At 39.3% G+C, this 14,209-nt stretch overlaps 2 protein-coding genes across 3 annotated transcripts in view; both read left to right on the top strand.

Moving 5' to 3' along the window:
* PTGDR (prostaglandin D2 receptor) overlaps nt 1–9,848 on the top strand; it is a 60,254-nt gene extending 50,406 nt beyond the window's left edge. The window contains exon 3 of the mRNA XM_057488466.1: nt 9,723–9,848. The gene's annotated coding sequence lies outside the window, so the exon portion shown is untranslated. The remainder of the gene's footprint in view (nt 1–9,722) is intronic.
* The window catches only part of PTGER2 (prostaglandin E receptor 2), a 35,501-nt gene that overhangs the window by 10,501 nt on the left and 10,791 nt on the right, over nt 1–14,209 (top strand). The window contains exon 2 of one of the 2 annotated variants that reach the window (XM_036917910.2): nt 9,723–11,238. The exons of the other annotated variant lie outside the window; for it this stretch is intronic. Within the exon in view, the coding sequence (XP_036773805.2) occupies nt 9,723–9,965 (243 nt within the window). The 3' untranslated portion in view covers nt 9,966–11,238. Of the gene's footprint in view, nt 1–9,722; nt 11,239–14,209 lie in introns of those variants that run through there. 2 annotated transcript variants of the gene reach the window in all.

The following is a 14,209-nucleotide window of genomic DNA, read 5'->3' as shown; positions in this document are numbered from 1 at the left end:
AGTCAGAAGCCCCTGTCCAGCTATGGCTAGCCTGGCTTCCTACCTGAGGAGGCGGCAACCCCGTGCACCTCTGGATGGTCATCAGTTAGAACCTGACTTCCCAAGCCTCACTTGCCTCCGGTCCTCCACCACCACTGGTGCTATTTCCCCATGCTTTGTCTCCTGTTTCTCCCAGCACAACCCATAGCATTCCAGCTGCCATTGACAATGTTCCAGGCGAGAAGGCCCTTCTTGCAGAAGTTTAGAGCATTCATGATCTGTCCTAAAAGTTAAACAAACACGAAGTTTACAGGTTTTCCAGTTTACATATTAGGAGTGTAACTCTTTGTAGCCATAAACATTCACAATATGTCCATAATGATAATTAGAGATGTGGAAGAATTCTTTTAGGGAAGGCATTTGTCCCCTCTTATAAAATATCCTCTAGATGACACAGTCAGAAATACATACAGTCGTGTACTTTATAAGCACAAAGCCACATGCAGGAATGGCTGGTCCATCTCAGGTTGTAAGTCAAGCATGTCCAGCACTTGCCATGACCCAGCAGGCCAGAAGCTGCCTGGGGCACAGGAGCCCGGGAGCCTAGGTTTGGGATGGTTGCTGCCCTGAGCAGCCACTCCTGAGATGCTGTGAGTTTGAACCTCCTGAGGTGTAACATGGGTAGCAGAGGCTGGGATGTGTCTGAGCATGTGCTGGCTCCTTAACAGGGAGCTGGGAACTGGGCTTTGGGCAGCTCTGCTTCCTAATCTTCCGAAGAATAAGGCTGGCCCTGCAGGGAGTAAGCAGTTAGCAGTGACTCCCTCCTGCCACAGTCTTAGAGAATAAAAACGTATGGGAAGTGCCTGCCATTAGCAGGTCTGACCTATCAAAGCTAAAGAAGTAACCTTATCCTACTTCCCACCTCCATCATTGCATTTGATCATCTTCATATGCTCATCCTCAGGGGTGGGATATACCCTAAAAGCTGGAATATGGCCCCTCCCTCTCCTCCAAATGAACTCCCATTCTTAGCTGTGTTCTCTTCTCTGTGGTGCACACTGTCCTCACTGCTACCCCAGCCTCTGTGGGGGCTGAAGCTGGTCTGAATCAATAAGTTATACTTTGGAGGGAATAAGATGGGGTATGTAAAAGGTACCCTCTTAAAAAATGAAGTAGGACTGTGGAAAGCTGAGCCATTCCATCCTGAGCCAGGGAGTTTGTGCAACAGAAGTGCTATGATGTAGAAACCAATAAGGCTTCTATGAGTTTGTCTTGTTTTACTGGTAGACCCTTTATGTTAGGAGCTAAGCCAACTTTTTAGGGTCAGGACTAAGTTGCAGAACATCTACCTATGAGAGAAAGCATTTCAAGTTCCATTAAACAACTTAGAATTCAACTTGGGGGACATAAGCAATTTTTGAACTGGGGAGTGCCTGTCTTGGACTGGTGGAAATTAGAGTGTCAGGTCTTGGAAGGATTATCTCGCATTTGTGAGTGGAAATATAAAAACACCTACCCACTTCCCAGCTACTTCAGTAGCCTGGGAATGGGCTCAGAGGTTACCTTTTACCTGTGAAAAATATTGTTTTCTAAGCCTGTTAAAGGAGGAGAACAGGAGGAAAGAGTTTTCCCCTTTAATCAGGACGGACCCATTGCATAAATACATTACTATAAATATTTATTTCCCCCTTCATTTAATATTAAGCCAGGTGTGGCTCCAGAGTTGCCAAATGGAGGGGGCATAGAGCTAGAAGTCTGGTAAGAAGGACTGGGAGAATAGGAGGTTTGTTTTGAGGCTGTGTTTCTATTTTGATTGCCTGTTTTGGCTTAGGGGGGGCCAGATGTAGTATGAGGGGCTGAGCTTCCCAAGCCATTCCTTGGCATTGACACTGCAAATAAATATTATCCAGGTTTGCTTCTGCATATATGCATGGCAAAGATTCCCAGAAAAAAAAATAGCAGAAAACCTAGTGTGAACATAATCAGAAAGCCAGCCAAGCTGATTCTTGCCTTGGGACTAACATGAAACACTATCCAGCTCAAGTATAGATAATCCATTAGGGCCCTAACAGATATTTGAATAGTTTGAATTCAAATAAGTGGGAAGTATTAAATTATCTTTTAATAAGGAAATTTACATGGACCATTGACTGGTTTTATCTTATCAATTTATATTGGTTTTATTTTATTAATAGATTATTGGTACTTAGTATCTTTCATTGACATAGCACTTCAAACCTTATGAAATGCTACATTACCCTAATTTTTTTCTGGGAAGGCTTATCTGAAAATTCAAAACTCTGGCTGATATTTGGTGCATACTTTCTGCTATTTCAAAATCCTTGCCATGTCCTCAGGGGACACTGTTTCCTCCATGTCTTTTATTCTAGTTGGCCCCCATTAAAATTATGTCAGAAATGGCCTACACCCATTTCCCATCATGTCCTAACCAGGGGCACTGTCAGACAACCAAAGGCTTGTAGTTGCCTTCGGAGATTCTCCTGTCCTTTCACAGAACACACACAGTCCAACAGAAATCCAGTGTAAGCCACGTAGGGAATGCAAACTTTTCTAAAAGCCACATAACAAAAGTAAAAAGAAATAGATGAAGTTAATTTTAATCAAAATATTTAACCAGCTATATCTAAAATAATATCCATTCCAAATGTAATCAATGTAAAATAATTATTAATGAGTTGTCCCAAGTGATTATCTTCCTGTGTTCCAAAAAATTCTAGCAATCTACCCTATCTCTGCCTAGTCCTTCCTCAGGATAACAGAGCTGCTTTCTATGTCCCTCATAAGTGTGCCACACAACTAGCCCACAAGGACAGTTGACAAGTTCACAGATGTGTCCCCAGTGGTATGCCAGCCTTTTCCAGCACTCTTGGAGTAGGGAGACATGGGGAGCAGGGAATTTAGGAAACCTGGAACTACTAACATCAGCCATTGTCCCAAGATGTGGGCAGGCTGGAATTACTGCTTCATCTAACAATGCTAGTTTAGGACTTCCAAAGTTTGAAAGCGAAACTATCAAAATGTAAAATGTCCAGCACCCAGTAATGAAGTCAAGTTCAACCTCCGATATCATTATTATCAACATCAAAAAAGCTAATGTTTTTGAGTGTTAATTCTTACATGTGCCAACCCATTATCTTCACAATAGCCTGCAAAGTAGACAGTATTTTTGTTTTCATTTTACAGTTGAGGCAAATAACGTAACCTGCATCCCACAGCAAGTGAATGTTGTAGCCGGGATTCAAAACTAGACAGTTTAAGCACAGAGACTATTCTCTTAACCACAATACTATCTAAGAAAAAGTACTCATTTCTGGGGTAACACATGAGAAGATTAATCCAAGATTTCAAAAGAGAAGTGTGAGGGTGTTATAAATATTTGAACCACTTTGTCTCTTAATTTCAACTTGTTAGCTTTAAAAATATAATGGCAAAGATCTTTTTCCCTATGTCAGACCAAGGGGCCTGAGCTGGGGCCAAGTGTGTGATTCCTTTTTTCTTCTCCATAGACCTCTTAATTAAAAGGTTGAAATTGAGATTTAAGGATATTGACTAACGTAAATGCTAGTCTAAATTAAGAAATAATCAGATATCCCCTCCCATAAAATCTTCCATTGGTATACATAAAACATTTCTTATGTGATAAAAATAAACATGTGGTGTTTAGGAAATGACATTATTTTGGCTGTCCAGTATAAGACCATGCATGGGACCAACAACATATTCCAAACTGTTTATGCCCTGAAGGGATATTGTATAAATTAATAAATTCCTCCTTATGTTAATCAGCTGTTGTCATCATTTCACTGAGATAAATAGAAACTTTCTTTCTTCCTGAAATGGAACAGAACACAGGAAATATATCAGACCTCCATTCTTGCCTCAGATGCTGTTTGTGTCTTAATTTTCAACCCACATCAAACCACTTTCTCACTGCTTTACTAATAACTGTGGAAAGCTTCTGAGCATTTTAAACTGTTGTCCATTAGGATAAAGTGCTTATGCATTTTACTCAGTTCTAAAATTTCAAAAGTGAACCACTGATTCATTCTAAAAGTATCTTCATCTTTAGAAATTCTTTAGGGCTATAATTTCTAGGTAAATCTGATTAACGGCAATCTGATCTTTGAAGTACAAAACAAACACAAGTAAACAGCATTGGAGTTTCCTGTTCATTCCTGCTACTCTTTATGTAAAATGGAACACAAATGAAGGTTGTAAAGTTCGTAAAATTTGTCAACTACAAATATGTAAAATAGCACAATTGTAATAGGGATAAAAGAGAAATCCATAAATCTCTATGAATGCCAACAATGAAATTTGTTTGGTGAAATTTTAAGTTATATCCTTGAACTACTAGAAAGCCCCTTATCATTCATGCTGTCATCAATACTGTGTTTGGGATTGCTGAAATATTTTTAACACACGTTATCTTTTAAGAGAAATTTCCTCTATATGAATGTTTTCACTTGATTTCTTTTCCCTTGACATTTGATACTGTAAAATGGTGGTTGTGAATAAAGACACAATTACACTGAAGTTAAAATTTAGAAAGCAAGACCCATAGTCCTTTTCCCGAGAGAGAAGTTGTACACTGTGCCCACACCCTTGGTCAAGTGATCGCTGCTATTTCAGATGATTAAGGCCTGGTACTCAGCTTAAAGAATAACAGTGTTCAGAGATGCTATATGTATTTCTTTTTTTGACATAGCAAAAGCCCATCACAGTACTGTGTTAAAAATAAGGAATAGAAATTGCAAGTGATTGATCTGCAGAGACACAGTGCTTCAGGAAAGTAGTCAAGTATCTTTCCATTTAAAGTCTCAAGACCCAGTTAATCTGCAACTTGACCTGTACAGTTTCCACGGCTTCTCCCATCCTCTATTTCAAAATTACTGATCAACAATCCCCATCCTTATCTTGAGCTCACATCCATTGTGCCTCAATTTGTATCACCAAGGTGTACCATGCTTCATTTTTCTCAGAATAACTTGCTGCCTAAAATTGCTCCCCTCCAACAGGAAACTAGACTTAAGACTTCTGTAGCTGGAGGTATAGGAGTGATGGGGAGGGCCATGGATAGGGGCAGTGCATGTGGGGAAGGTTGGAACTTCCTCTGGACCGGACTTCTTAACCTGCACTCTGTGGAGTGTGTATGGATGCTTCTAAATCATTTGAAAATCTTGTGTTTATGTGATGAGTTCTGGGGAGATGGTTTATAGTGCCCATCATTTTCACAAAGGGTTCAGAGCTACCACTCTGGAATATACAAACCCAGACTCTAAACCTTAGCATTAACTCTCTTTTGTGTTCAGCTCTGGGATCACCTGAAGCACAAAGCAGGGGACACTCTTGAGCACTAGAGCCACATCCATGCCCAGTCTTCCCTCTGAAGGAACATAGGGTCCTGCTCCCTTCACCACAAAGCACCTGTGACTTGGGGTAAGAAGTTTCTTTAAAACATTGTGTTGCCTGAGGGTTTCAGCCCCAGGCAAGTTCACTATGGATTCAGGGAGACCAAGAAATGGCAATGGAACAGACTTGGGGTAAAAGGGTTTATACCTGGCTTTATTCTCCCAGCGGTAAGTTAAGCACTAGAATCATGTCTGCATCCAGCAGTCCACAGGTCTGTAACCCTCCTCCGTCTCTGCCTCCGCCCAGAACACTGGGCAGAGCTCATTATATAGTGACTCAGTCAGTAATAGCTCATTGCCTACAGGTGTGGAAGCATTAGCCTAGCAGTGGACCAATTACATCATCATGTAGTTTAGGGTCAGATAAGGATGCTGGCCATAGGAACTTCCATTTTCCCCACAAACATCATATACCTGGAAAATAATTTACCCCAAAAAATTTTTTTAAAGAATGAATTATGCAAAGCCCATAGCCAGAACACCTTCATGCCTTTCACAAGACAGATAAACATATAAAAATTTCTGCCTGCAGATTAGCTACAGAAAGTGTGGAGGAAAAACAAGCCTCAAAGAAAGCCAAGTAGCTACTTAGATGCAGCCATGCTTTGTAGATGTATATACAGGAGCGAGGATCCCCATAAACCTTTGTGACACCTTTGAAAAGAACATACACAAACCCATAATCTGTCAGTGGTGAGTTTCATGTGAGACTACGTCATAGGCTTTTTATACAGTCGGCAACAGAGTGCATAGTAGAAAAGGAAAGTTTGGGTCCCATTGCCTGAGTATGACCGATGGCTCCCCCTCCTTACCTAGAGTGTGATTTGGGCAAGGTAACTAATCTAAGCCTTGATTCCCTCCTTATTCAAATGGAAATAATAAGCAGGTTTATGTAAGGATTAAACAGAATAAGACTTACACATGGCTTAGCACCATGCCTGGCACACAGAGGTATTCATTAAATATTAGCTGCTACCTTCATCAGATTCAGTTTCCAAAGAAAAATCAAATTGTATATTAATGATCAGGAACTGAATTTTGGAAGCTCAAAACCATTTGTTTGGCCAGGCCTAAGTGGATCTTTTATTTTTAAATAAGATAAATAATTTTAAACTATTTCATGTGTTGGTTAAGGTTCTAAAGGAAAGGTTCTCAACCCTGTGGACACATTAGAATCACCTGAGGGGCTTTAAAAACCCTGACACTCGCATTACAGACCATTCTAATTAAATCAGGGTATTTGAAGGAGGGAGCGAGACATCAGCTATTTTTAACTATCCTTGGGTGTTTTCAAATAGCAGCAGCTAAATAAAGTTCTCATTTGCTCTAAAATTCTGAACCTGCTATGTATGTGCATTAAAGGTAAGAAAATAATAGCTCAGTGCCAGGATGAAGTTTGCCAGTGGAGGCTGCAAGGATTCCATAGAAGATAAACCTAAAGAACATTAAATTTCATCTTTGCTGCTTTGTGGGTATCAAAATAAGCTTTATGTTCTTAGCAAAGCGCTGTAGAGAGAGCATGTCCTAAGGAATTAAAACTCACTTGACTTGTTTAGATTAGTATTTGGTATTTTCTCATAACACATTTATTAATAAGGTGTGCAAAACATGTATAAATTCTACCAGTCTCTGAAGCTGACTTCCAGAATATCACTGAACATTATTAATTAATTGACTTATATCCATTGTGTCAGCCTTTAATTAAAATACAGGATCAGCCAGAGGGAGAGGATAATGTGGAGTTATTGTTTAATGGGTGTAGAGTTTCAGTTTGAAATGATGGAAAAAATTTTGGAGCCAGATGGTGATAATAGTTGCTGTTCCGTGTTCTTTTATGTGACGGTCAGTCAGGTGCGGCCACAGAGGAGCAAGGGAAAGGCTCAGGAGAACAATGTTGATCACACTCATAGGTCCCAGAAACAGGAAGTACTCTGCAACATGCAGGGCCACATGGCAAGGGACTAGCATGGGTAAGGAGCCCAGAGGAGCAGGAGCCAGGGCAGAATATTAGCCAAGAGTTTCCAACAGAAAGATAAGGCGGGGTAGGGTAAACACTTTAGGACTGCTATTTTGAATCATCTCCCCAGGCTCAAAGCTATAAACTGGTCCCTAGTTGCCTAGTACTAGGCACTGGAATGATTTAAGGAAGAAGAAAATTGCCTCCTGGGGCCTACGGCCAGATACAGGAGGCTCAGGATTGGTTAGTTTGCATATCAAGGATGGCTCCTGGCTGAGTCCTTGGCTGTCTTTCTAGAATGGATAGCCCTGGGGAGGAGTAGTTTCTCTCTAGCCAGAAATGTTTGGACCATGTCAAAATATAAAAAATATAAATGATACAGTTTCACAACAATGTGAATGTACTTAATGCTGTTGATTGTACACTTGAAAATAATGAAGATGGTGAATTTTATTCTACATATATTTTACAACAGGATCCACAAGATTAGAAATAGTAAACTCTAGGCAAAAAGAACAAAAGAAAGAAAAAGGGAGGTGGGAAAAGACAAAACTTAGATCAAGAACCCCAAGGGTTGCTGAAATGTCTCTTTTCCAAGCGTAAAAAAAGAAATCGTCTTCTACGAAATATTGGTCACTTCTTGAAATGCAAAGTTTAGGCATTTCTAAAAATAACACAACATGAAAAGGAAACAAATAGTACAGAATTGCTTCACCCTCTAAAACCATTTTTCACTTCTCAATGTTCTGTCCCACTGTAAAAAGGTCAGGAAATGTGCTGTGGTTATGCACCACAGCAAACCTGACTCATCATCGTGTGTGAAGCTGTGACACGAGGATGCGGAGTCCTCTCCACACTGCCCACTTGGCCTAGCCATTCAGTGTTATCATGTTCTTTGGGAAAACCAGATCATAGACTCAATTTGTGTGTGTGTGTGTGTGTGTGTGTGTGACTAATATATTTTAATCTATCAGGTTTATGTGCACTATTATCCTGAATTTCTAAGCTGCAAAATCACTCCTTTAATCTACCATGTAAGCACTGTATATTTCTCATTGAAAACAGTTTAGTTGATGAGAAAATTGTTGCCTATCCCCACCTAGCTTTCCTCTTCTCTCTACAATCAGGGAAATTCACCTCAAGTCTTCTTTATCCTTATTCATCTGCCAAGTCTTTTCTCCATTCCCCATGCCAAGATTCTCTGGCATAAACACCTATTGCTGCCAAACCTTCCTGCTGTTGTCCTAACATAAGCAACCCAAAGATGACTACTCTTCTCCCTCCCCGAAATTTGCTTTGTATATCCAGTTGCCAGATGCCTGCAGAGTAAGTACCAGGGGAAAAGGAAATAAACCATCCTTTTCCTAGGAAGGAGATTAGAGGAAAAAGGGAATAGCTCCCTAACTCACCACAGTTGGTAAGAAAGTCCCTAGAGCATTGCAAAGAACTGGTTTTAAATGACTGGGTATGGTTTACACTTGTTTTTTCTCTTTTCTGTAAGCTCTGGAAGTGCTGATCTTTATAGAGCATGCACTGTTCCATTCTTTTCAATTTGACCGAAAACTCCCTAAATATCTAAGGAATCAGATGAGAGCTGGTATATACTAGTTTGAAAACAATGGTCAGTGTGTAAAGACAGGTGAGATTTCCATTGTTTAAGGCATTGTTCTGAAGACCTTTATACTAATATAGGTGACCTGAATGTAGCACAAGGTCAACACTTTACTAGTGTCAAGGGAAGTGAGACTGTGTCCTGGCTCAGCCACTAACCAGACCTGGGAGCTTGGACAAGTCACCTAACTTCTCTGTACCTGGAGTCTTTTTCAGTAAAATGGAGATAATAGCAGCTAACATTGTGTGGCACTTAATAAGTGAGCATTGTTTTAAGTAGCTTACATGATGTAACCCTCCCTATCATCCTCCCAACAACCCTAAGATGGAGGTATTGTTACTATTAATGCCCACTGAGGCATACAGAGGTTCATTTTCTTCCGTATGATCCCAGAGCTATTTATGGAGCTAGGATGCAAACCCAGGCAGTCCTGTGTCCAAAACACTTGCTCTGTTGTGTCCCTTCTCTCACTAAATTGTGTTAATTAAATCAGATAAGTTTTTGGAAGTAAATGTAATGGATTATTAACTTTCCTGAAGTTCACTTCCTCATCTGTCAAAAGGATGTAGTAATTATGTTTCAGAGTTTTTGTAAGGAATGAACACATGGCTGTCCACCTTTCACCACCGCCACCCCAAAGAAAGCACATTTGCTTTTACATCTTAAGAAACTGCATTTGCTCTAAGACTTTCCACTGCTGCAATATAAAACTAATATCATTTTTCCCTTTTGCTTCTTACAGATTTTTGCATATGGGAATGAATCCTTTTCTCTAAAAGAAAAGTGGGACCTCCAAGCTCTTAGATTTTTATCAATTAATCCAATAATCGACCCTTGGGTCTTTGTCATCCTTAGACCTCCTGTTCTGAGACTAATGCGTTCAGTCCTCTGTTGTCGGGTTTCTTTAAAAACACAAGATGGAACACGAACTTCCTGTTCTACCCAGTCAAATGCCAGTAAACAGACTGACTTTTGTGGACAGTAGTTAAGAAGTGCTAAGTTAGCCAGCATCTGGAAGATCATTTTGAAATGGTTCCATGAAGAAATGAAAAGAGTTAGTTTATAAACAAAATGAAGCTACCCTAATAAAACAGAGTGAACAAACATTCCAGCTGTGGTTTGCACTACAGAGGTGCTGAGAAGGCACTTTATGGAAGGTGTCAGAAGGACCGATAAATTTTACCCTTAATGAGCATGTTAATGGCTTTTAGAGGAACAACCAATTGCATTTAAGATCTGGTTGCCTTTTGATTAAAGAACAGAGAAAGCATGTGGGTTTGTAATTTGTTTAAAACCCTAGTTATTGTGTTTTCTATTTTAATCTTCTATGCTGCTACCATTATAAATACGCAGTACAGTCAGACTGGAAAAAACTTCATATGTATTCTCTAGGAAGTTGATATGTGGAAACAACCAAGCCTGATGTCTTGTGACTGTTAAACAAACCCTTTCTTTGGACAATGAGTTTGAAAATCATAGGCACCCTGTACTCTCATATTTGTGTATGTGGGAGCTGTTTCTCATGGCTACACTCATCTACTACTTGAAGAGTAGGCTCAGTTGGTTGAAATCACCTTTTTCACTAGTCCTCCAGAAGCTGTGTGTCAATGTGTCAGGTTATTTATTTTGTTATTTCCATTGTGCTAATAGTAATCAAAAAGATTTTAGGAACTTTCCTCACAACAAGAAAGAATAGGCTATTAAGAGTTAATTCTGATTAATAGTCTTCATTCTGTTTCCAGGGGAGAGTTTATGCGGCTCTTTCTGAAGCCAAACAATAGGATTAAAAGCTGAAAAAAACTGGTCAGTTCTTCAGATGCACTGGAACTCTTTTAATACTGATGTCAAGGTCATGACTAACACCTATTTTGTAAGATGACCGTGTTGTAGCAAAATTTATATATTTTTTATCTAGGTGACATGGCTTGACTCATACCATACTATGTAGGAAATCATGTAACAGTGAGTCATATCTTAATATATTTCTAAATCTAAATGTTTGGAATGGTGTAAACTCAGCATCAAAATATTTCAGTGAATTGCACTGTTTAATCATATCTTAGTTACTGTGTAAACTCATCTGAAATGTTACAGAAATAAACTATGAAACAAAAATTTGAAAATGGAATAGTATTTGATGAATTCCCCCAAACGTTTTATAATTAGAGTATGTATAATATTTTTTAAATGAGATAAAAGTAGAAACACTATATTTTAATTTGGCAGGTTTTTAAAGTGTGGTTGCATTGTAAATTAGAGTTTAAAATATTCAGTATAGTACTTGGTATCAGAGGACTTTTTTTCTTATAACATGATCTTCAAAATAGTAGAATCATCTTTTTTTTTTGTAGTATTAGAGGACTGCTATTATAAAAAAACAAAAAGGATGTTAAATTTTTCCAAAGTCTCATTGAGTTGCTTACGCAAAACCATTTCCTATAAGTAGTTATCAAACTAGATGATCACTTGAGTAACTCCAAACCAGTCTAGGCATTGTGTATTTTGATACGATCTATGTCAAATCAGCCCTTGTTTTTAAAAGAATAAATAAATGATTTGCTTTCCTACTAATTTAAACAAACCAGGCAAAATTTAACTTAACTAAAATCTGGACACGTAAATAAATCTTCCCTGTCTACCAAGTATTCTAAAGTTAAGAATTGTTCTAAATAGAACTAATTGGGCTCGTGGGTAATTCCTAAACATAAAATTCTGAAGTTTGTTTAAATCTGGAAGATTGGTTTCTTTTATCAGATGGCTTTTTTTCTCCAAAGAAAATGTAAACAATCTTTCACCCCACCTCACTACCCCCAAAAAAATTCTGGGAGAATGCCTGAGGACTTAAAAAAATGCAAACTTGTACATAATATCACTAGTGGGAACAAATGATTCCCTCTGGGGGTCTAAAACATAAGTTTAAACCATTTATTTAAGAACTGGCAGATTTCTAGAGCTTTTCTTCCCACTGTACTCCTCCTTGCACTGTGTTCAGTAACTAAATCCTGTTATTTCATTTGCCCTGATATATTGTTTACTTTTATGTAATAGTCAACCATCTAATATCAAAGGCAATTTAAAGATAACAGAAAAAAATTACTTAGAATAGATAAGTAAATATTTCCTTTCTAAAAAATCCCATTGCATCAAACATACCTGTTTGTTTACTGACTCGTTTTTCAAGTTAAATAAAAAAACACAGAACTAAGCCTACAACAGAGAACTGAATTGTGATAAAAGAAGACCTAGATTTTATTCTTTGCCCCTGACAATCAGCAGAATGAAAAGGGAGAAAGAAACTATCGTGGATATTCACCTCAGAATGCCAGCCCTAACTTCAGGTGTCCGGAACTGAGATGGGCCCAAGCAGTCTGTTCTGAACTGGTTTGTGGATGGTTCACTGTGGCCTCAGGTTATCATTCCCAATCTAGACCCGGGAAATTCTGGTATTAAATTGTGGTCTTGAATCTCCAAAGATCTGATGAGAACCTGAGTTTGCTTATAAGCTACAGAAAGCCTCCAAAAGACCTGAATCTCGGCGTGGTTTGGACCCATGACAACTTAGAGCTATACCCAAGCTCGCGAAACAGCGCCAGCCCCAAACCACCGTGCTGGCATGGGCTGCAAAGCCTGGAGAAGCAGGGAGGGCAAGTCCCATCCACAGGGCCCCGGGCCCCTGGAAATTCATTTAAACTCTTGGCGCCCCTGCCTGCCCATGTCAGTGCGCTTAGAAAGAAGGATTGTCCTAATGCTAATGTAACACCAGCTCTGATTTGAACCAAGAAAAAAGATTGTATTCACATTTAGAACTTGATGACTTTGAAAGGCAGGGGAAGACAATTAGCTGGCACTTAAGTAGAGGTTTGTGTATTTCACTTAGCCAAGTCAAATGGTTTAAGACAAACCTAATGGATTTCTGAATTTGGGAAGAGCCCCTACTTGAACCATTCACAGATGGAGAAGTCTTCTCTGCAAATGAGTAGTTTATAGATGTGGATTTGCAATGCTTATTCATGTAGGTGGCATTGCAACTCAAATATCTGATGATTCTTCAGACTTCGTCAAATGCTTAACTCTATTGGATTTCCTCTCTTTGTGCACATTTATAACGTAGCTTCAATCGCCTAATGGCATTATAATTGATTTTGTTTTTACTTTATAAAGCATTTTGACCTCTTTCAATGGAAACAAATATTAATTTTGCAATTCACAAAAACTGTAGTCTTTAAACATGGGACCAAGGCCATATACTGGGCATTAATTTTTATTTCAGAAGGTTACTCTTTTATTTTTTTTGGTAGATTTGTGATTTTTTTTATTGTAAGTAAATTTTTTTGAGTTAAATTTTTTTATTTCCTATAAAATGTATGCACTATGAAGGGTCCATTTGGGTGGTTTAATTCTGTGCAATGCATGTGTTTCATGTTTTAAAATCTGCCAAGAGTCAAACATAGCAGTGAGGATTCCAGCAAAAAGAGACAGCATACTCAAAAGGGTAACTGAGGACTGTGGAATGAAAGGAACATTGGCACATGGGCAGGGCGAGGGGAATCAGCAAGATGTGGTAAAGGATCAGTGGAAGCTGTTACCATTCCTAGGCTTGAAGGGCAAGGGAGGAGCAGTCACTGGCAAGAGGGAGAGCCGCAGGAGACACCCCACACAGGAGCTGTGGGGTGAGGTGGGGAGAGCTGCTGCCAAACCACAGACCGAGAACAGGTTTCTATCCGCCGGGACGACCGCTCCTCCTGCTCTCTCCTCTTCTGCCCACTCCTCCCACTGGCCAAACCTAACTGTAATCCAGAGAATCAGGGGTACCTGGGTGGTACAGTCCATGAAGCCCATAGTAGAGGCAGAGAGTAGATCTGGAGAGGCAAATGGAGACTATCCAGTATAAGCAGATTCAAAATATGTTCCTTACTTTTTAACTTACACTATTACAAAAATTGAAACCGCTAAGTGGGCACCCTCTACTCTTGCCTTCTACTCCAAATAGATCTTCTCTAGCAAGTTTAGGAAATAGGAATTGGCCCCATCTGTATAGGAAAAGGTAAAAGATTACAGACTCTTTTACCAAAATATTTGTCCTAGACTCTGCTCCCCCAAGGTCCAGCATTTACATTTATTCAACTCTGGAGGCAGTTTCTATGATTAGGGAAAGAGACAGATGTTTTTGTCTGATCCCTTTTTAATTCCTCCTGCCCCTTGCAGTACAGAATAGCTATTCTTAAGCAG

The sequence above is a fragment of the Manis pentadactyla genome, chromosome 11, assembly GCF_030020395.1.
Source record: "Manis pentadactyla isolate mManPen7 chromosome 11, mManPen7.hap1, whole genome shotgun sequence".
In the NCBI taxonomy this organism is placed as follows: domain Eukaryota; kingdom Metazoa; phylum Chordata; class Mammalia; order Pholidota; family Manidae; genus Manis; species Manis pentadactyla.
This window is presented reverse-complemented; position numbering and strand designations above follow the sequence as displayed.